General features: G+C 43.6%; 1 protein-coding gene across 3 annotated transcripts; it reads left to right on the top strand.

Annotated features, from left to right (window-relative positions):
- The first annotated feature begins 1504 nt into the window (after positions 1–1504).
- MILR1 (mast cell immunoglobulin like receptor 1) lies at positions 1505–21565 on the top strand. Of its 3 annotated transcripts, none has more exons than XM_032870834.1 (10): positions 1505–1606; positions 1699–1740; positions 4265–4540; positions 9926–10213; positions 11858–11968; positions 13859–13948; positions 14497–14553; positions 14685–14753; positions 15409–15489; positions 21195–21565. In XM_032870834.1, the coding sequence occupies exons 1-9, from the start codon at positions 1552–1554 to the stop codon at positions 15459–15461; spliced, it is 1041 nt and encodes a 346-aa protein (XP_032726725.1). In that variant the 5' UTR covers positions 1505–1551; the 3' UTR covers positions 15462–15489; positions 21195–21565. The 3 variants fall into 3 exon arrangements, with proteins under 3 accessions (XP_032726725.1, XP_032726724.1, XP_032726726.1); XM_032870833.1 differs by having other exon boundaries at positions 21150–21565; XM_032870835.1 differs by lacking the exon at positions 21195–21565 and adding an exon at positions 15709–15718.
- The last annotated feature ends 1066 nt before the right edge of the window (positions 21566–22631 follow it).

Below are 22631 nucleotides of genomic sequence, written 5' to 3'. Positions count from 1 at the left end.
TTGATTTATTCTGTAACCCTAGACAAATTACTTTCCTTTCCTGGGGCCCCACTAAAGCACTCCTAGCAACCAGTGTTTGCTAACAGCTGTAAGTAGCACTTCCTCTGGTTTCCTCAGCTGTCTTTGTGTCCAAGCTGTGGTCTATAAGTTTCCTGACCCAGCTGAGTTTCACATGGAGAAAATGCCCCCGACACATCAGCTTCTCTGAAAGTATCACCCCCTTCCCAGTTCCTCCTGGTCATGAAAGTTCCCAGGAATTAGCCCCACCACCCATACCCCCACCCCCAGGCCAGGCAAGGATGCATGAGATGTTGGTGGGAAAGTGTCAAAACAGCAATGCCTGTAAAAACTTCTGTAAAAACCCTTTGGCAAAAATTCTGACATAAAGGATCATCCCACCAGAGATTAAATTTGTGAGGTTCTTTCCCTCCCTCTCTTTAGTGAGAGAAATGACCACCAGTATCCCTAAATGGAAAATCACTGTCAGGCACTGAGGGTCATGTTTTTTTGAAGAGTAGGTGCTGAAGGAGTAACTTTTACTGTCAGAAGGGAATAAAGGCCTCCCAGGCACTGAGAGATAACTCATGTTGGCTTGCAGATGGTGGTGGCCAGGAGGCAGACCCTGGCTTTGCTCGGTCCCCCGGTGATGGCCAGGTGTGGGACCTGGAATGACTGACTGCCACTGGATGGGACCTGGGGAACCCAAGCAAGGATCACCTAGAGTGACTGAACACAGGAGTTTGGGCAGTGTCCCAGAAGAACGTGTACCTGGGCAGGGAACTGGCTTCCCCAAAGAGAGGGCCATTTGTCCACAGGAAAGTACCAGACCTATAGGGCAAGCCCGGTAGTGGCAAGAGAAATCACTACCAAAGGGGCCCGGCCAGGTCACAGCTCCATCCAGCTGGGAAGTCCCTCAACACTTCCCACTCCCCACCTCAGACTGGTGACACTGGAATATGGGGTTTTACTCCTGAGTCCAATTCACAGAGCCAGGAGAATTCTAGATCAAATCAAAGTGAGTCACAAGCTCCTCTGGGTTGTAAGATAGAGACTGTGAGACTGCTGGCCCTTCTAACTCAGAGGCCCAGGTTTTATCCCTAGGAAGTCTGGAGCAGGGCCCAGGGAATTAGCATGTAGCATAATCAGGCATTACTGATGCTTTTTTTGTGTGTATCTACCCCAGACAGAATATTTGCTTCCCAAGACTAAACCAAACTTCCATCAAATCCTTTTGCTGTAGGCCGAATCCAGAGAGAGAGAGATCAGGTGGGTTTTTGCAAAAACGAAATCATAATCATATTTTCCCTTTTCCTTCCCATTGTCCAGCTTCCCAGGCAGCCAGAGTTAGGGCGACCTGCCACATCATTCTCTTTGTACAAGAACTCATCTGGGAAACACAGTCACACCCACCAGTCCTATTCTCTCAAGCTCGTCCCAGCAATTCTAATTTCTCTAATTTGGTCAAAAAAAGGAGGAAGTCCCTAAATGACTCAGAGTTTCCATATGGGCAACACGCCTCCTTTGCCCTCCTTTCCGATTTCTTCTGAGAGAATGTGGAGACTTCTCAACAAACTGTTCTTTTGGGGCATTTTTTCTTCTCTGACATGTAAGGCTCATTCGCCATTCTGAAGCTTGCCTCTCCAAGCCAAAACATGATGTGGAAAAAGGGTTTTCTCACGTTCCTTTTCTCTCTTTCAGTACAAAAAGCTTCCCTGGATTGTGACAACAGAAGAACAAACAGTAAGTTTCATTTACTTCCTTCTCTCTTTTACCAAAGCCTTTTTTTTAACCGACACAGTGGGGATGGTCAGCTTTCAGCGCAACCGTTCAGGATCAAGTCTTTCTATGCCTTCAGATGAGCAACCAAAGAGTCAAGTCTTTGGTTTACAGTTTATAAAGTCTACAGTTTAAAATGAAGCCATGTGAGGCCTGGACTTGAAGCCTCTTTCCTGAGACTTAGAGATAAAATATTGAGATTCTTTTTACAATGAAAATTTTTTTTAAGATTTATTTATTTTAGAGAGAAAGTATATATGAACAGGGAGAGGGGCAGGAAGAGAGGGAGAGGAAGAATGTCAAGCAGACACCCTGCCCCACTGAGTGCAGAGCCAGCCGCAAGGCTCCATCCCAGGACCCCCAAGATCCTGACCTGAGCCAAAATCGAGAGTAAGCAGCTTAACCGACTGAGCCATTCAGGCGTTCCTGTTGCCTTTTATTTTTTTTTATGTAGAAAATCATTTACATAATGATTATAGAACAATTTAAGCAACAAAATAAAAATATATATTGAGAGGCAGTTTATTATCATAGAGCTAGACCTGCTAGGGTCATGGTCCTAACCCTGGTTCCTCTGTTTACCAGCAGACAGCTTGGGTACATGAAGAAACACCACTTAGTCTCTTGACACTTAATCTCTTTCCTCTGTGATGTGGGGATAATAAAAGCACCTACAGGGGTGGGGGACTTCTAATGAGGACTGAGTGAGACAAGCCATGTCCCTCAGCAGAGTGCCTGGAGTATGGAGAACCGTCAATAAATGCTAGGCCAGGTTATTTGGGGAGGAAAAAATGCCTTTTCTATGAAGTCCGAAGTACAATTTTTTTTTAAGATTTTATTTATTTATTTGACAGACAGAGATCACAAGTAGGCAGAGAGGCAGGCAGAGAGAGAGGTGGATGGGCGGGGGTGGAGGGAGAGCAGGCCCCCTGCTGAGCAGAGAGCCCCATGTGGGGCTCGATCCAAAGACCCTGGGATCATGACCAGAGCTGAAGGCAGAGGTTTTAACCCACTGAGCCACCCAGGCGCCCCGAAGTCCAATTTATCCAGTTAACCGACCCAGCCTAAGCCCATAAACAGACATAAGATCATCTAAACTTTTTCACAGAGGAAAAGCACTTGTCAGCTTTTGTTTGACCCAAATACCAGGATATAATGAATGATCTCTACCACTGTTACTACATGGAATAGGAAAGTGCTGTTATGCCCTCCAGTTCTCTTCCACTTCCATGAGCTATCAACAGCCGTTCTCTAGACGGTTCTAGAGTAAACAAACTCTTCCATAACTTGTCCTTTTTTTTTTTTTTTAGATAATAGTAATCACAGACATCCTTGTAAGCAGTAGATGCAGACCCTGTTCCCTTTTTATAACAGCTGCATGGTGTTGCCTAATATGGCTCAGCCGTGGTTCATGTAACCATCCCCTTTACTGACTGTTCCACTTTTTTCTTTGTAATGTAAACAACACTACTATAAACGTCCTTGCAGGAAACACTTGCGGATGCATGAAAGGTTGAGAGCATCTCTGGAGGATAAAATCCTAGAGGGCACCTGGGTGTCTCAGTCGGTTAAGTGCCTGCCTTCAGCTCAGGTCCTGATCCCAGGGTCCTGGGATGGAGCCCTGAATCGGGCTCCCTGCTTGGCAAAAAGCCTACTTCTCTCTCTCCCACTCTCCCTGCTTGTGTTCCCTCTCTCACTGTATCTCTTTTTGTCAAATAAATAAAATCTTTTAAAAATAAACAAATAAATAGAAGACAGAAGAAACATATCAACTAACTACAGTGGGCCATTTTGTATCCAAAAACAACAGCAACAGACAACTAGGGAAATTTGAACACTAATTAGATGTTTGATGACATTTTATTTTTAAAGACATTTTATTTATTTATATGAGAGAGAGAGAGAGAGCAGTGCAGGGGGAGCAGCAGAGGCAGAGGGAGAAGCAGACTCCTGCAGAGGAGGGAGCCCAATGTGGGGCTTGATCCCAAGATCATTTTAAAAACATTAATTTTTTGATGACATTTTAAAAACATTAATTTTTAGGTGTGATAAGGGTACTGTTATGTTAACCAAAAAAGCCTCATCTTTTAGAGATACAAGCCATCAATCACTATCTCTAAGTCAGCATAGCCAGGGTTAAGAGTGCACATCACTAAATTGTATATCTGAAACTAACATTACACTGTGTGTCAATTAACTTGAAATTAATTTGAAATAGGGAAAAAAAATCAGAGTGTCCTTTCAAGCTCTCAGGGGCAGAAGAAGTGGCAAGCATCAGAGAGCTTGTCAAGGCCCCCCGTGCATCACTGGAAGGAGCTTCTGTAGGTGCAGACGCCTCCTCACACACAGGTCGGCCTGGCTGTGCAGCAAGTAAGTTTTCCAGGAACCAGTGTCTCTACAACCTTGACCCACAAGCAGTGGCCAGATTACCGTTCAGTTATTAAGGGACATTCACAAAGGCTTTTTCTTGTTTTACTCTGTTTTCCAGAATTCCATTCTCCAAGTTTGGACTCAGAAACGAAAGTGGTCACGAGGGGTCAAAATGTATCCCTCACCTGTTCCAACCAGAATGAGTCACTACAGATCACCTATTTTTTGTTTCGGCGCGAAAAACACCTGAGAACCCATGCTGGAAAAGGTGAACCCATGATTTTTAACCTGAGCATCTCAGAAGCCCATGAGCTGGGCCCTTACAAATGCAAAGCCCAAGTTTCTAACTGTTCAATGGTCAAATACAGTCGCGAGTTCAACTTCACATTTGTGGGTAAGTAGAGCACTTGTTCCTGGGGGTCCCTGTGATTTGTGGGACTCTTTCCTGTTCTACAGTGGGCTCTCTGCTCCCCTGCAAATACTCAGGAGCCTGAAGAGTATGTCACTGAGATCTTTATTCTCTCTCTTTTTTTTAAATTTTAAAGATTTTATTTATTTATTTGACAGAGATCACAAGTAGGCAGAGAGGCAGGCAGAGAGAGAGGTGGGTGGGCGGGGCGGGGAGAGCAGGCCCCCTGCTGAGCAGAGAGGCTGATTCGGGGCTCCATCCCAGGACCCTGGGATCATGACCTGAGCCGAAGGCAGAGGCTTTAACTCACTGACTCTTAGTAAGTCCATTTTACTTTCTCTTCTAAAGACTTTTAAAAAATGATTAATAGAAGATTTATTTAAATAATAATACATAGAGTCATCATTGCCAGACTTAATATGAAACATTAAATGTCCATTCCAATTTTCCTTTCTGGATAAGTTGTTCCCCGCCCCCCTCTGTCAGTTTTAAAAACATAATACCAGAAGAAGAGGGGCCCGATTTCAAACAGAGCTCCAAAGAGTGAGGTCCTGGGAGGGGATTTGAAATTGAGATAGATATTTGCTGATCATGCATAGGTCTAACAAATCAAGGCAGGATGTTTGTGGAGCCCCCTGTGACTGGGGTTGTTGACTGAACCAAGTACTCCTGTTTAAGGGGAAAGGATCATGACCAACCGCTGAGCTTGTGCCTTCTCGGCTTCCAGAGATAAGTCGTATTCAGCTGGGTGCAGGGTAGCAGGTAGAGGGGCCAAACACAGTGGCTGGCACTTGAGGAACAACATCTTGGCAGTCCCGCATACCTCTTCCAAAGACTTCTCTCCCTATTTCAGATAAGAGTAGCCTGATTGCCTTAGACAAAAAGTTTTACACGAACAATTTGGGAAATTGTTGAGATCTTTTCTAGATCCTTTACTCTAGGATTCCCATCATGTAGGCAAAAATTACTTTTTCCTCTGAAGATTCAAGGAGTCTTAGAATCAGTAGTGGACACTGCAGCAAGGGTCTTCAAAGTGCCAGACCTTTCCCACCTTCTCCCTTCTGCAGGGACCACCTACCAGGTACCCTGTCAACCAGCACCCATCTTGCCTAACTACATCTTATTACGGCTATATTTTTCTCTCCCATCTTCCCACCCTAAGCCTCTCACAACCTAGCATTAATGGTCTCATTTTTAAAGGTGACCTTGATAGTGGATTCCTGGGAGAGGGAGAGAGGGTTTCCAGCTAATATGTGTGCACTGTACCTGGAGGCTTTTAAACACAGAAACTCTGACTTACTGATCAAATCTTTGACTGATCCCTGGGTCTGTGTTCTCTAGCATAGTAGCCACTACCCACATGGGGTTATTTACATTTAAATCCAAATTAATTAAAATTAAATGAAATAAAATCTTCAGTTCCTTAGTCTTACTAGTCACATTTCAAGTTTTCAATAGCCACAGCCGGCCAGTAGCTGCTGTTTTAGACAATGTAGACATAGAATATTTCCATCATTACAGAAAGTTCTATTGGGCACCACTGCTCTAGCTCAATGGTTCTTAGCTTTTTAGGTTATAACCATCTTAACCATCATTGATAGGGGAACCTAGGTGGCTCAGTCAGTTAAGCGCCTGCGTTTGGCTCAGGTCATAATCCCAGGGTCCCGGGATCGAGCCCCATGTCAGACTCCTTGCTCCACAGGGAACCTGCTTCTCCCTTTGTCCCCTGCTTGTGCTCGCTCTCTCGATCTCTCAAATAAATAAAATCTTTAAAAAAAATCAGTGATAGTCGGGGTGCCTGCGTGGGGCTCAGTCAGTTAAGTGTCCAACTATCCCCCAGCTGATAATATTCTCTTATGGTCAGTGTAGGCTGCCCCGGGCTGGACGGGGCAGCCTGATATTGCAGAAAGAGCAATGGGGTGAGCACTGGGGGACCTGTGTACCACGAGCTCCCTGTGCAACCTAAGACCTTCCCTTTGGCTACACCTTTGATATATCTCCAGTCCTCAATCCTTCAAATATGAGTTGAGAAGATAAGCAGTACAATCCTAACATTGGCTTTAACTCTACTGTGGGCAGAATGGGGTGAGGAGAGAAGGTACTCATTGGCAGGTAAAGCATCTGAATGCCCTTCAAATCACTGAGGTTCATTGTGAGAAAGGATGGCAAGACCCATCACTGGTGTAGGTTTCCTCTGTTTGAATAAGAGAGGCCTACGCTCCTGCAAGGAATAGGCCCTGTTGTAGATGACTGATGAACTCAATGGCTGAAGCCATTAATTAATGATTAAAAAACCCCAAGTCTTCATTTGCTGAGCTTCTGTCCCACAGAGGTGTATAAAATCTCCCCACATCCTGTCTTCCAAGTAGATGCACACGTTTCCTGCAACTTGTTACAGCAGTCACCCTGTCCTGTAGAACAGTTTTGACAGATTATAAAACTGTTTCCTCTTCACTTAGATCAGATTAGTAGGTATCTATCGAGTGCTTAGCCTGTACAAGTAATTATGTTGGGTGTTGCTGGATTTTCAGTGATGCCAAAGACATGTTCTTGTCCCCAGCCCAGCAGGGATTCAAATTCATTGATCGTTGGTTCACTCATCAAATATTAATGACATCCCAAATGGGCCAAGTCCTGGCTCTACACTCTGCCCTGGCAGAGCTTACAGTCTAGTTGGGGAGACACAAAACCCAAGTACCCAGACAAATTCATAATCACAAACTTTGTTGACTGTTATGAAGGAAAAACAAACTGGCCCAGTGAAGGACAGAAGAAGCAGGGGATGGTGGGGCATTCTGCTTAGGGTAGTTAGGTAAAGCTTTTCAAAGGGGATGATATTTAAGTAGAGCCCTGAAGAATGAGAAGGAATTAGCTAGGTGAGGAGACAGGGAAAGATGGCTCTAGTCAAGGGTCAATAGCCTGTGCGAGGGCTCCAACTTGGGAAAGAACTTGGCTGGTTGGGAAGGACCCAGCAGGAGGCTGGTATGGCTGATGGTCAGATGAGGGGACTATGTTCCCAGCTGAGACTGGAGAGGGAAGGGGCCAAGTCAGGCTGGGCCTGTGACCCAATCATCCTCTTCAAAGTTATTCCATTCTAGATGAGGTGGGACAAGAGTAAAAGTTGGGGATGGTTGGGAGGCTCTTGCAGTCATCTAGGAGACAATGGTGAGGATGGACAGAGGTGGGTGGATTCAAGATATATTTTGGAGGAAGAAAGAGCAGGACTTGTTAGATGATCAGATTTGGATTCAAAGTTCGTGAAGGTGAGGAAGGAATCAAGAATGACTTCCAGATATCTAATGTGATCAGCTGATGAGGAAAGGTAGGTTTATTGAGATGGGGAAAATTGGAGGAATGGGGAGTTGGAGAAAATGGAAAGTTGTTTAATGGGTATAAAGTTTTGGGTATGCCAGATGTGTAAGTTCTCCAGATCTTGCTGTACAACATTGTGCTTACAGTTAATTATACTGTATTGAGCACTTAAAATTTTAAGAAAACAGATCTCATGTTAACTCTTCTTACCATGATAAAATAAGTGAATGGTTGGGTGGATGGATGGAAGGACGAATGAAAATGTAAATAAAAACATTTCTTGAACAATGGGGTTTTACTATATGCTTATCTACCTATTGATTATTCAATAATTAGTAGAGTAGCTAGTGTTCAGTTTCAAACGGGTTCTATTTGAGGGCACCATGAGACATCCCGGTGGATCATATAATGAGGATGGGAGGCAGAAGAGGAAATGCATCAGTTTAGAGGATTTAGGAAAGGTCTTACGAGAAGGTGGCAGCTGAATGAGTCTTAAAAGGGATCTTTGAAATTTGTAAAAATATACCTGGTTTAGTGACAAGTAAGTACTCCCTTACTCTGATCACTGTGATGCTGTGATGCCCTTTACCAGTCTTTATACAGACTCTCAGGGAAGTGTGTATTTTCCCAATTGCTTGAGATACCAATCCTTGGTCTCGTTTGGATCATCCCATCTGAGAGAGGAATCTGTGCTCTCTGCCTCCTCATGAATGTTTCACCTGCCCCTTCCCAAAAATTACAGGGTAGAGTTCCATTGGAAGAATGTCCTGTTGGTGCTATTCCCCAGGTTGCTTTCTGAGGCCACCATTATTATTCCCAAAGTCGTTCTTGGAGGCCACTGTTCCAGGTGCTGCTCTGTGAAGGATGTTTCCCCAAGGATTCCTGCTCAGGGGTGGGAGGGTGGAGTAAGGAGACTCTAAACTATTTTCTATGATTTTACTCATACTTTGATCCCTGTATTTCACTGTTTCTGTTTAAACTGATACTGTTTAAAGAAAAAATCTGCTGGGGAGTTGGTCCAAGCCAACTGGATCCACTGTTAAGGAGCTGAGGGACCCTGGGCAAGCTTCTTAACCTCTCTGAATCACAGTTTGCTCATCTGTGGAATGGGCATGAAACTATCTTCCTTGTAGTACTATTGTCAAGTGAAATGAGGTAATGTGAATAGAAAGCCTGGCACATGAGGGATACTCAACAATTTTCCTTCCTTTCCTGTAGTTCTGCTTTATTAATGAATCAGTTCTTTTTTTATTTGAGAGTGAGTGAGTGAAAGGGTGAGAATGAGCAGGTGGGGGGGTGTGGGGAGGGGCAGAGGGAGAGGGAGAAGCAGTCTCCCCACTGAGCAGGAAGCCCACAAAGGGCTCAATCCCAGGACCCCGGAATCAGGACCTGAGCCAAAGACAGACACATAACCAACTGAGCCACTCAGGCCCCCTATTAATGAATTATAAAATACATAATATAGCTGGATTCTCCCACAAAATAGGGTATGACCTGACAGAATCTAGCAGGCCCACATACTTCCTGTTGAAAAGTTCCCTTGAATCTATTTATCAGGGTTACTTCCTGTTTATGGGAGGAAGTAGAAGATAATTGTACAGCTGAATTCTATAAATAAAAATATAGTTAGAAAAGATGATATTTTTAGATTTCTTTGATTTAAAAAAAAACCCACTGTAGTCTTATAAAGATTAGGAATAAAAGCACCTCCAAACTTCACACTTTGAACTAGATCTTTGATAAAATTATACTCATTCTCAACAATGACCAGAGTGTGACTTCTGATGAAAGGCAAGTTTGTGCTCTGATTCCTCAAAGCATAGAGACACCCTCCACCCTCTGGCATTCTCAGCACCTGGCTTGTGCCGCACTGAGTGGAGCTAACCACACACCATCGGTCTTTCTTAATAGGCTGCCAGCTTCTTGATGTCTCAAGACAGGTCTCATTCATCTTTGGGTCCACGGTTGGGAACAGAGTAGGGGTTCAATCCATGTTTGTGGACTGAGTGAGTGAATCCAATCTGCTTATCACATTAACACAAACATTCATTTTTCTAGACCCAGTGATCACACCAGTGTTGAGCATTCGTGTCGTTAACTCAGAAACAGACCAACATTTAATACTACGTTGTATCTCATTCAATGGCTCTTTGCCCATCAGTTATACTTTCTTTGAGAAAGATATTGCCATATCACCACCTATATCCAAGCATGTAAGGGAACCTGCTGAATTCAACATAACCAAGAACAGTGCTGGAGAAAGGGAAGAATATAGATGCAAAGCTAAAAACGAGTTGCTTGACCACGAAAGATACAGTCAGCCAGTCTCCATCAATCCCCCACCAGGTAAGGGCTACCTGAGCTTTTTCCACAGGCTTTGGATTTGCTTCCAGAAACTACAGCTTCTCCTCTGCCCACCTACTTCCCATGTTGGCCATCTGCATCCAAATGCCTTTCCTTTGGGAGATTCCACACAAACCCTGATGGGGTTTCTTTCTGCCAATAAAAGGAAGAAGACAAGCCTAGAAGCTAAGTCAGGAAGCGACCTTGTAGGGAGACTTCCTAACTTGACCCTTGTTCCTGCCTTGATTTTCCACTGCCCAGTTCTAAGCAATCACATCAGAATCCGCATCTCAGAGCTGCTGGGTTTTGATTCTCCCTTGCTTTTCCATTGACCTCTAACACCTGCGCCCACCTGTTTGGCTGTTTACTGCCCACTGCCAAAGGTTGGAGAGTGTAAACCTCCAGGATTCCCCTGGGGGTGAGAAGTGCTCCTGTCCCAATGTTGTTTTGGAGGGCACTGTTCTAGTGTTTGGGGACCGTGCAGCTTTCCATTGGCTGAGGAGTTCAGGGGGAAACATGAGAATGTCCCCACCTGGAGCCTATATTCCCACTTTCCTAAACCATATCCTGGGCACCTGGACCTGAATTCCCTACCCAATCAGGTGAGAACCCACCTTCCAGGGCCTACACAAATCTCATTCTCGGCTCATCCTCCCAAGGCTGTACCACAGAAAGGAACTGAGCATCCCCAGCCCCGAATGAAGGGGGCTGTTTGTGGGGGCATGGACAACGTTTGTACACGCAGGCTGGAGGGTCCGTGTGCACACAAGACCCCGTATGGTGCAGGTCAGAGCCTGAGTGGAAAGGTGGGTAGGGCTGGGGCTGGGACTGGGGCTGGCTTTCTCCATGCTGCCATGTTCTAGTGCAGAACTCTAAGGAGTTTGAGAATTCGAGATTCAAACCTACCTTTCCAGGTCTTTATGAAGAGACACTCGTTGAGGTAGGAGAAGGATAGAATGAAAAAGAGGTTAGCTAAGGCAGTAAAGCATGCTGGGCTGTGAACACTTCACCCAGCCTCATCCTCAGAACAGAGCCCACACCCTGGTGGTCAGTAAGTTCTAACAAATGAGGCAGCCTGTAAGACTCAGGCCCCAGAATCAAGCTTTTGCCTACAGTCACAGCCCTTCCATTTACTAGCTGTGTGACCGCAGGAAAGTCATTTAAGCCCTCTGAGCCTTACTTTACTCATCTGTAAAATGGGAGTGATAACAATGAGATAAATAAGGCAATGCATGTAAAGTGCTTAACACAGTGTCTGGGGTGTGGTTAATAATGAATGGTAGCTCTTTAGGGGACATAAATCATGCCAATGTGACTAAGGGCTTTGCCCAATAAATGACCAGGTTCTTCTGAGCCTTATGATCCTAACAATGCTGCCAGGAATCCATCTGTTAAATGCTGTGCTGTTTTTCTCTTCCTTGTATGACCCCGTGTGGAAGATGTACTTGGTCGTGACTTCCAGAACTTAGCACTAACAACTTAACTCTCAAGAGTGGCAGATGTCCATAGCAGTCTGGGGACTGGGGTGCACCGTACATTAGTTAGCTTGGGAGACAGTGGTGACTGCCTTTTCCAGAACATTCCAACAGTTCAATGTCATTGGAAAAGAAAGCTGGGTGGTGACCAGTGAATGTTGTCTTCTTCCAGGTGGAGAGAGCTGTCCTTTCTGCCTGCTGCTACTGCTTCTGGGGTTATTGCTGGTGCTAATTGTAATAATCTCAATTCTGGCATTTTGGATACTACCAAAGTACAAAGCAAGTAAGTTCTTCAGTGGCTTTTGCTTTGTTTGCTATGGGAGTTGGGTACAGAAAGCAGAAGAGAAGGTGAAGAAGAAGAAGGGAAAGGGAAATACAAAATGGGATATGAGGGAAACGAAGAGAGAAGGAAAAGATGCAAAGGGCGAAGGTAAATGAAACCAACTTCCTGCATGGCTTAAACCTAGGCTTGTTCTCATTTCTCTAGTGAAAGCCTTCTTGTTTTGATGGCTTGGAGGTATGTGACCTGTACGGTCACACAAGGCCCCTGCACTGAGAAGAGCCCTACACTGGGTTTTGTGCTCTGTTGTCACTGTCTTCCAAATCTGAATACTTTTTTTTTTTTACTCTCTTTAAAATTATTTTTTAATTTGTAAAATACACATACCAATATAATTTGCCCTCTTGACCACTGTCAAGTATACAGCTCAATGACATTGGGTGTGGCGTTGCCATGCAACTGTCCTCACCACCCACGCACGGACCTTTTCTTATCTTGCAAAACTGAAACTCTGTCCACATTAACCCTCCCCCATCAGTCCCCCCACCCCCTAGCCCCTGCCAACCTCTACTCTCCCTTCTGTCTCTATGAATTTGGCTACTAGGGGACCTTGATGATGGACTCCTACGGTATCTCCCCTTCTGTGACTGGCTCATATCACTCAGCAGAATGTCCTCGAGATTCATCCACGTTGGGCATGTGTCAGAATCTCTTCCATTTCTAGAGCTGAAGGATCTTCTGCTACAGACAGACCCATAGATACATACACTAAGTTTAACCGCTCATCTGGCAATACGCCCTTGGCTGGCTTCCACCTTTTGGCTACGGCAAATACTGCTGTCACGAACATGGGTGCACAGATCTTCATAATTTTTTAACAAGAGGCCCCGCATTTTCGCTGTGCACCTGGCCCTGCAAACGAGGTAGTGGGTTCTGAGTGCCAGCTCCGTAAAGGCTAGAGCCTTGCCTTATACTTGTCAATGTGCTGGCTGGCTCTGCCCCTCTGAGGAAGCTCAGTCAATGAAGGCCAACAAGAGCGCTACTGCCCTCTGCCTACCTTCAGGGCTGTATCACGTCTTACTTAGCCACTGCTCTTCGCTCTTCAACTCTTAAGATCACCTCTACTTAAGATTTCAAAATGGCCTTTTCAGTTGGCATGCAAGTGTGGAGGAATATCAAGATATGCATACATAACAGTGTGTCTCAGCACCAGCCCGCAGCAGTGAGCACCAGCCTCCTTCACTTGCCTGAGCCTCAGCATTCTGACCTGTAGAACGGGCAGATACTGTCATAGCTAGGGAGAGAACCAAGTGATACTCTTGAACTTCCTGTGCCTCCCCCCGGGGCCTCCTCTAAAGAGTTATCATTCAGAGAAGTCAGGAACTCAGTTGACACAAGACTGGAAAAGAGATGTCAAAATGTATATATCTTACACATTTTTTTTTTTTTTTAAAAACCTGTCTTCCCTCCCTACAAAAAGTCTTGCAAAAGTAGAATTAGTATTCTTGACTACTGGCCAGGGCTGAATAGAACTCAGTTGGGTAATTTACTGTCCTTTGCAGATATTACAAAGCTTTTTACAGACTGTTCTTTTCAGTGAAGGAAAGAAAATGTGTCTCTGGCCACCTCAAGTGTAATCTGATAAATAAAGGATGTTCCTCCCAGACCCAGAAAAATAAATCAGAAGGGCTTCTGGTTTGGAGAAGTGGGTGCTATGGATTCCTTGCTGAGTCCATGGTTTTCCTTCAGTGGACAACAGGCAGGCCATCCGAGCAGGGTACTCTTTGTTTCAGAACTTTGGGGGGGATTCCGCTCCTTGGCAGAGGAAATGAGAAAAAAGCGGTTGAATCGGTTTAATTTAATGAGTCTACATAAATGATTCCATTTATGTAGGAAAAGCTATGAGAAATAAGAGACCTGGAGACTATAGAAATATGGCCACGGAAGTTGGAATATATGCAAATATCTGTGAAAATCAAGCAGGTAAGAGAACTTGGTTGTGTATTTTGATTGGTGTGGTTGGTTGGTGTCCGGTTTTTGTCTATTTATTTATTTTTTAAGGTTGTACAGACACATGGGTAAAAAAAAAGAAAAGGAAGAAAAGGAATCAGAATACAATGTCTTCCTCCTACACCTGATATCCAGTCCCACGTTACAGGGGCAACAACCAGCTTTTTAAAATCCTCTCACAGATCGTCTGTGTGGAGACTAGCATCTGCACAAACAGTAGCAGGTCACAGATGCGCCATTCTACACTTTGATTTTTTTTACTTAACAATGTATCTTGGAGATTTTTAATGTCTGTTGGAACGATCACACTGTGTTCCAGAGCCTCTTAGGATCCCCTCTTAAGGCAGGCATCGTTCGCTCCTTTATGGTAAACAGACTTAGGGCCTTGATAACAATGAGAACAAACCCAGCCAACACTGACTAAGGGCCGGCCCTGTTCCCGGCATGGTGCCAAGCAATTTACCTGTCCTGTCCTACGCAAACACCACTAACTCCCAATTTATGTTGTTCCCATTTTACAGGTAAGGAATCTGTGCCAGGCTTGGAACCAAGGCAGTGTGTCCCCACAGCCCAAGATGGTAAGTGTGCTCTGTGAAGTCCAGAGGCTGCATACCAGATCAAGGGGGACTGGTAAACTAAACCACTGCCCTCAAGTGATCAGAGATTCAGATTATGGGCCCAGTAATTCTGTTGCTTGCTTTTTGCCCAGGAACCCAACACTCCCAGGAGATACAATATGCTACCCCTGTGTTCCAGAAGGGGGCACCAGGAGTTCATGGTGAGCCACACTTTGGGATAAAAGGACCCTATCAAAATGAGACCACGGTCCCTGTAAGGCCATCCTACTCTGGGGCTTTAGAAGCCTAAGGATGGGGTAGATGGAGGCAACATGCCCTCCCAAGGGAGCCAATAACAACCAATACCACAGCTCCTAACAAATCTCACCAGGAGATGGGGGAGGGTGGGAGGGAAGGATGTGACACTGAGAGTACTGTATTAAAAAAATCCAGAGAGGAGGAAGCAGAGGTACTTCGAAACCATTTTCGAGAATAAATTATTGGGGCACCTGGGTGCCCCAGTTAAGCGTCTACCTTCGGCTCAGGTCATGATCCCAGAGTCTTGGGATCAAGTCCTGCATTGGGCTCCCTGTTCAGCAGGGAGTCTGCTTCTTCCTCTCCCTCAGCCTCTCTCAACTGCTCATGCCCTCTCTTGCTTGCTCTAATAAATAAAAATCTTTAAAAAAATGATCTTTCCAAAAAAAGAATTATTCTTATATAGTCTAGGAAAAAAAAAAAACAAAACCCAGTTAATACATGGTTCTTTCAGACTACCCAGCTACTAAAATGAGTTTTTTGGGGGCGGGGGGTGGTTTTTAGAGTCTCTATGGATATATATCCTAATTTTACTGAATTATTTTCTCTCTTATATTTCAGAAGCCCGTAATGATTGTAAAACTGGATGTATCTATTCTGAACTCATCTTCTGAAATTTAAAGATACAAGCTACATCTCAAAGTAAGTTCCTTTTTATAAAGCTAATTTACATGAAGAAAAAGCAAATGTGATCAATACTTAAAAATATCTCACTGGCAACTTAAAGTGAATTACTGTTTTTCATGATTGAACACTATTCCTTTGGCCTATTTGGGTACATTCAATCCTGTCATCAGACAAGTTTTGTCACGTGGGATCCTGACTGGTGACAGTTTTTATAAATGCTTCTGCCATTTTTAGGCATGGACCAAAAGTTCAGAAGAAAAAAACCATGTCTAAAGTCTAAAACAAAAAGTGGTGAACTTGAAAATGTGTCTGAAGAAAAGAGTCCCTGTGGTTACTGAGAGAGGAAAGCAAAATTATTCACCAAGTACCCATTTATTATCCATTGTTGTTTCAATTTGCTCTCAGATTTAGGAAGTCTGCAAAAATATTTATATTGATTTTTGTGGATATTCTCAGTCCTCAAGATTTAGCCAATGTCAGAGGTGTGCCTTTATGTGCTGCATTTCCCATCAGTGTTCTGTAGAGAGAATACTGTTCTGTGGGAGTTAGGAAAATGGATTACTTGGACTGTCTTAACAAATCACCACAAATTGGTGGCTTAAGACAACATAGATCTATTTTCTCATAGTTCTGGAGGCCAGAAATCCAAAATCAAGATGTCAGCAGAGCTGTGCTCCCTCTGAAGACTGTAGGGGAGAATCCTTGCTTGTCTCTTTCAGTTTCTTTCCTGGCGTTCTTTGGTTTGTGGCAAGATCTCTCTAATTTCTGCCTCTGTCTTTATATGGCCTTCTCTTCCTTTGCCTTTCTCATATAAGGACATTGATCATTGGATTTAGGACCCCCCAGGATGACCTCATCTCAAGATCCTGAATTATATCTACAAAGACCCTTTTTTATTTTTGTTTTTTTTTTTTTAAGATTTTATTTATTTATTTGAGAGAGAGAGCAGGAAGAAGCAGAGGAGGAGGGAGAGGGACAAGAAGACTCCATGCTGAGCATGGAGCCTGACACAGGGCTTGATTCCAGCACCCCAAGATTGACCTGAGCGAAAACCAAGAGTCAGATGCCCAACCGATTGAGCCACCCAGTACCTCTTCTATATTTATTTCTTTCTCTTTCTGCCTGCCTTCCTTCCTTTCTTTCTTTCTGATTTATTTATGAGAGAGAGAGAGAGAGAGAGCGAGAGAGCACGTGAGTGAGCTGGGGGAGGGGCAGAGGGAGAGAGAGATAGTCCTCAAGCAGCCTCCCCACTGAATACAGAGCCTGACACAGGGCTCGATCCCAGGACCCTGAGATCATGACCTGAGCTGAAATCAAGAGTCAGCTATTTAATCAACTGAGCCACCTAGGTGCCCTGTGAAGACCATTTTTTAAAAAAATAAGGTGATGCTCAGGTTGCAGGAGTTAGGACGTGGACTAATCTTTTTGGGGAGCCATCATTCAGACCACTACAGGGGTGGGTCAAGATGATACCTGGTTTAAATCTCTCATCCTAGGCGTTATTAGTAAAGCCCAATAAAGCCAAGAGGCATTTGTAGGGTACTAGACAAACAAAACAACTTGACCAAAATTTTTCTGCTCTGTTCTTCTTCTGGGGGTTGTTTGAATCCCAGCCTTAATTGTTCCCAACAGTGGACCTCTGGCTAGAAAAATCATAGCTACCAGTTATTAGACACTAACTGTCTAGCATCCTACAAGGGTAATATTACTGGTTTGCTCTTACAGGTAAGGAAACGGACTTAGATGCGGTAAGTCATTTTACAAGGTCACTCATAGCTTAGCAGTGGTTGAACTGGGAGTTAAATCCTAGCAAAGATCAGCAGAAGCAGTGGTCATGGGAATGCCTCCCCAGTGTGGGAAGGGATGCTGCGCACACAAGTCCAGATTAATTTGAGGATTTTGTTGCCCTAAAGCAGCATTCATGAGCATAATTTCTGCCCTTTCTATGTTGACACTTTCATTCGGGGAGAAATCAGTGTGTCATAGAGGTTAAGAGAGTAAGTGTTCCAGAGTCAGACAGACTGAGCATAATTCAGGCTCAGTCGTGTCTTAACTGTGTGACTCTGGATAAGTTATGGGCTTCCGTTTTATTCACTTGGGGGGACAGAGAAAGGGAGGGGGCAAATAAGACCCACATTATGGAGCTGCCATGAGAATTAACTCAGGCAATGCATGTAAAGGGCTTGGAACAGGGCCAAGCATATGAGAACTCAAAAAAAAGTTAGCTATGAGGTATGATGCTTACTCGGAGTCCTACTAATTGGCTGCTCCCCTTAGAAATCTTTAAGTCTTTGAGGCCTTAAACTTGGTAACTTGGTCACCATTGGTTGCTGTTCTGTCTTGAGCTCCCTCCAGAAACAGAGCCTGAGACAAGGATTTGGATACAGGTAGCCTATATGGCAGGTGACCTCAGACAGCAGGAGTGAGGGAGCAGGGCAGAGAAACAGAGGAGGAAAAGTCAACACTGGGGTGTGGGGAGGGGCTAGCAAGCTCCAGACCATAATGATAATTGGATTTGATCCAGTTAAGATCTTCTGAAGTTTTGAAGTCCGGATTGCCTCTGGGTTTCACAGCGTGCCCTGAATCAATAGTCTCTCATTTTCTCCTTGCAAAGCTTTTAAAGCAGTTAGTAGAAGCCAACCAACAACACAATCCATATAATTACCATTGCCTGTGCCTTTCAAGCACTGCATAGCCTAGTGCTTCACTTTCTACCTCTGCCTCCTTCCCCACTGCAGAGGAAGGTCTGAATGACTGTACAGTAATTGTGAAGCTATGGTGTGTAAGGATTATCACCACCCTCCTTACCAATCCCTTACAACATCACCTGTTGCTATCCATCCAAGGAGTAATTTCATTTCCCAGGGCTGCTTTCTAGGGCCTTCTGACACCCTGTCTTTTCCTGGACTGGCCCTGAAAGCAGAGCCTGAGATAAAGATTCTAATTTATCTGGGAGGTGACCCAAGGGAACAAACATTAAGGGACCAGAGAAAAAGCGAGTACCAGCGTGTACTGTTGAGCTGGGCACTTCTATGGACAACTGGGGCTTGATTCTACTGGAACCTTCTGAGGAACAAGAAAATGTCCCTCAGAAATGTCTGCTTGAGGACCTATCAGTTGGCTTCTCTCCCTGATTGGCTGAGGGTTGTCCAAGGAGGTGATGCCTCCCTCCCCCACTTCGAGGCTATGCATGTGGACATTTCCAAGGGGGCTTCCACTGGCATCTCACCCAGGGCGCTGCAAAGCACCAGGGCAGAAAATGGGGGCACATGTTGTCCACTTGAAGCAAGACACTGTCGACACAAAGTGAATGGAGTCTCAGTGGCAGCTGGAATCAGAGGTGAGGCCCAGGGGATGTGACATAAGATATAGGAGTGATGGGTACGCCATCTCCCAAGAATTCCTGTCACAACAATAACTGCCACATGTGGCGCACGTACCAGGGCGCAGGTGCTGTGAAGGTCTTTGTCTGCTAAGGCTCAAGCAGTCCTCACAACTCCCTCCTCGCCCAGCTGCGACTTCCTGTGGCTTCTCTCTCTACCTGATGCCCCCCGCACAGATGTTCAGGCTTTCAGACTGGATTGTTCAGGAAGAGGAAAAGGAAAGGGAAAAGGTCTACTGAGTTTTCATTTCAATAGCTACATTTTTGTCATGTCTATTTCAGCTTCACTTTGGGTCTTTTTCAAATCCATAGATTCTTGACATTTTTTTGTTGTTGTGAAATAGAGCACACATTATAAGAAAATGCATTAAAATAGACATGTACAGGTTGGTAAGTTACACCGAGTGAACACTGCCCGCGGCACAGACGCCCTCTACATGCTTCTCCCCGCTCACAAACGCACCTCCCCGCCTTCACTACTCATTTAGGGGACTCAGTTCTTTGCTTTTCTTTATAGTTTTGCCACCAAGTTCGCATTCCTGAACAACATCTTTAGTTTTGCCTGGTTTGGAATTTCAAGTAAATAGAATCATATAGCATTTATTCTTGTGTCGGGTTTCTTTTGCTCAACATTACATTTGCGAGATTTATCCTTGTTGGTACATGTAGTTGTAATTACATCTTCTATTACTAAATAGTATTCCACTGTTTGAATATACCATAATTTATCCATTCTACAACTCACAGACATTTGGACTGTGGAAACTTTAGGGCTATTACAGTTATGCTGCTATGACCACTCTTAATGCTATGAACATGTCTGCTGCTTCCCAAGTGCATGCAATTATGTGAATATGTGTAGGGATACAATGACAGGGTCATGGAGTTGATCCCCAATCTAAGTAGACGATGCCATAATATTGTCCCAAGGGGTCCTATCCCCTCTTCATTCCCTTGAGCAGTGAGTTTCCATCCCCCTACATTCTCTCTCAACACTGGCACTGTCATTTTAATGTAACCATTCTTGTGGGCATATAGGATATCTCATTGTGATTTCAATTTGCACTTCCCTGAGACTAATAAGGTTGAACACATTTTCCTACATTTATAGATCATTTGGATTTCTTTTTTAATGAAATACCTGTTTGAGGCGCTCTGCCTGTTTTTCTAGGAGGTGTTTTGACTTTTTATTTATTAATAGTTGTTCTCGTACTCTGATACTTAATTTTTTACTGTCTTAATGTTGCCTTCTGATAAAAAGTAGTTTTAATTTTAAGAACTTAATTTGTCTACCTCTTCCTTTTGGTGTTTTTTTGGGTGTATGTGTGTCCAGGTGAAGAAATATTTCCTCAGCCTAAAGTCATATAAGTATTATCCTATATTACTATCTACTAAAGATTTTTCTCATTTACTTTTGTATTTTGGTTTACAATCACCCAGAATCATTTGTGTGTGTGGTATGAAATGAGCATCCTATCTCTCCCCACTCCCATGCATGAACATCACCAGCTCTAGCACTCTCTACTGAAAAGCTGTTCTTTCCCCCACTAAACTGCTATATCCTCTTTGTTACAAATCAAATGTCCATATACATGTGGGTTTCCTTCTGGGATTTAGATTCTGTTTCATTGTTCTACTTTTCTCTTTTGTGTCAGTAGCATACTCGTTTTAATAAGTTTTGATAACTGGAAAAGCAGATTTTCCAATCTTGTTCTTTTTAAGAATGTTTTAGCTATTCTTGATCTTTTGTATTTCCAGTTGAATTTTAGAGGCAGCTTAAAAAAAAAAGAGTCAGCTTGTTATTTTCTTAAAGAAAAAAAAAATCCTGAACATGATAGGGATATCAGTTGATTGATATTGCGCTGAATTTATAGATCAATTTGGGGAGTATTCCAAACAACAAATATCTCACTGTGTCTTCTTCAATTCTCTCAAGAGTGTTTTGTTATGGGGCGACTGGGTGGCTCAGGGGGTTAAGCCTCTGCCTTTGGCTCAGGTCATGAACTCAGGGTCCTGTGATCGAGCCCCACATTGGGCTCTCTCCTCAGCGGGGAGCCTGCTTCCCCTACTCTCTCTGCCTACTTGTGATTTCTCTCTGTCCATTAAATAAAATCTTTAAGAAAAAAAAAAAGAGTGTCTTGTTATTTCCTGCATGAACATCTCACACATCTTTTGTTAGATTTATTCCTAGGTCCTTGATAATTTGATGCCATGATAAGTTGTATTTTTATTTCATGTTGTTGATATACAGAAACAAAATCAATATTATTGTGTTTGATGTTATATCCCTTAGCGACCTTGCTAAACTCTCTCTTCAACTTTAATAATTTATCTGAAGATTTTCTTACAATCTGGAGACCAGAGGGCTACCACTGCTACTGTTACCATTGTCGCCTCTGCCACCAGAACCTCAGGCTCAAAACTGGAGGCCAGACACAGAACGTGGAACTCTCCCATGGAAGACACCTGCTTTTCAGCGACCATCAACACCTCCCTTTTACTTTCCAGATCCCGTGCACACGTATCTAACTGGAAGATATTCACCACCATACATTCCCCAGCAATAAGGGAACTGTAATGTTTTTAGGTTTCCAGCCCCACCATATAGGACAGAGGGTTATGATGAGGTTTAAGAGAGCCACTCAAAATATCTTCTACATGAGCCAAAATTTCAGTTGAGAGTGAGGGTGAAATAAAAACATTTTAGGACAAAGACGGAGAAAGAGGTTTTTCCATTTGCGTTTTCACTGAAAGAACTACACGATGTACTGAGAGAAGAAAAGTGAACTACAGATAAAGAGTGTAGGATTCAAGAAGCATATAGAAAATATAAATGACACAAGGTGGGGGAGAGGGAGAGGAATGTGTCCATAAGATTTGGAACCATTATAAAGCTAACATGATGTTTAAAGTGTGGTTAAACAAGTAGAACAATGGAATAGGACAGAAAGTCTAGCTATAAATCTGAACACACATGGGAATTCAGTATATGAAAAATACGGCATTTTAAACCAGTGGGGAGGGGCGCCTAGGTGCTCAGTGGGTTAAAGCCTTTGTCTTTGGCTCAGGTCATAATCTCAGTGTCCTGGGATCAAGCCCTGCATCAGGCTCTCTGCTCGGCAGGGATCCTGCTTTCCCCTTTCTCTCTGCCTGCCTCTCTGCCTACTTTTGATCTGTCAAATAAATTTAAAAAAATAAAATAAAATAAACCAGTGGGGAAAAGATGAATCATTCAATATATTGTAAAAATTGAGAATCACATTAAAAAAAGTTGGACCCCCTACTTTATTCTCTACAGTGAAATAAAGTCAGATAGGTCAAATGTTAAAATATCTCAAAATAAAGCCATAGAAGTGATAGAAGAAAATAGGAGGAACTTGAAAATAATCTTTAAAAATAATCTTTAAAAATAAAAAATAAACTTAAAAAAAAGAGGGGAAGGCTTTTCTAGGTATGACTCACAATTCAAAGACATCAAGGATTGTTAAATTTAATTAGATGACTCATTTTAAAATTACATTTAAAAATCGTAAGTTAAGCCAAAAGAATTAGTAGGGGAAATATTTTTAACCCACATCTCACATAAAGTTTGAAGTTCCATAATATATAACAAGCTCTTACAAATTATTGAAAAAGCAAACAAACAAACAAAAAACCCAAGCCACCAGTAACTCAATAGAAAACTGGGAAAAGGTGGTACCTGCAGGGTAACATGAGGCAGCACAAAGCCTTGCGGGGAGGACCAGCTGCCCCTTCTGCTCCCAGAGCTGATGGA

The sequence above is a fragment of the Lontra canadensis genome, unplaced genomic scaffold (assembly GCF_010015895.1).
Source record: "Lontra canadensis isolate GAN:19392208 unplaced genomic scaffold, GSC_riverotter_1.0 scaffold41, whole genome shotgun sequence".
NCBI classification, from domain to species: domain Eukaryota; kingdom Metazoa; phylum Chordata; class Mammalia; order Carnivora; family Mustelidae; genus Lontra; species Lontra canadensis.
The sequence above is the reverse complement of the archived record's forward strand: the minus strand, read 5'-3'. Positions and strand labels throughout refer to the sequence as shown.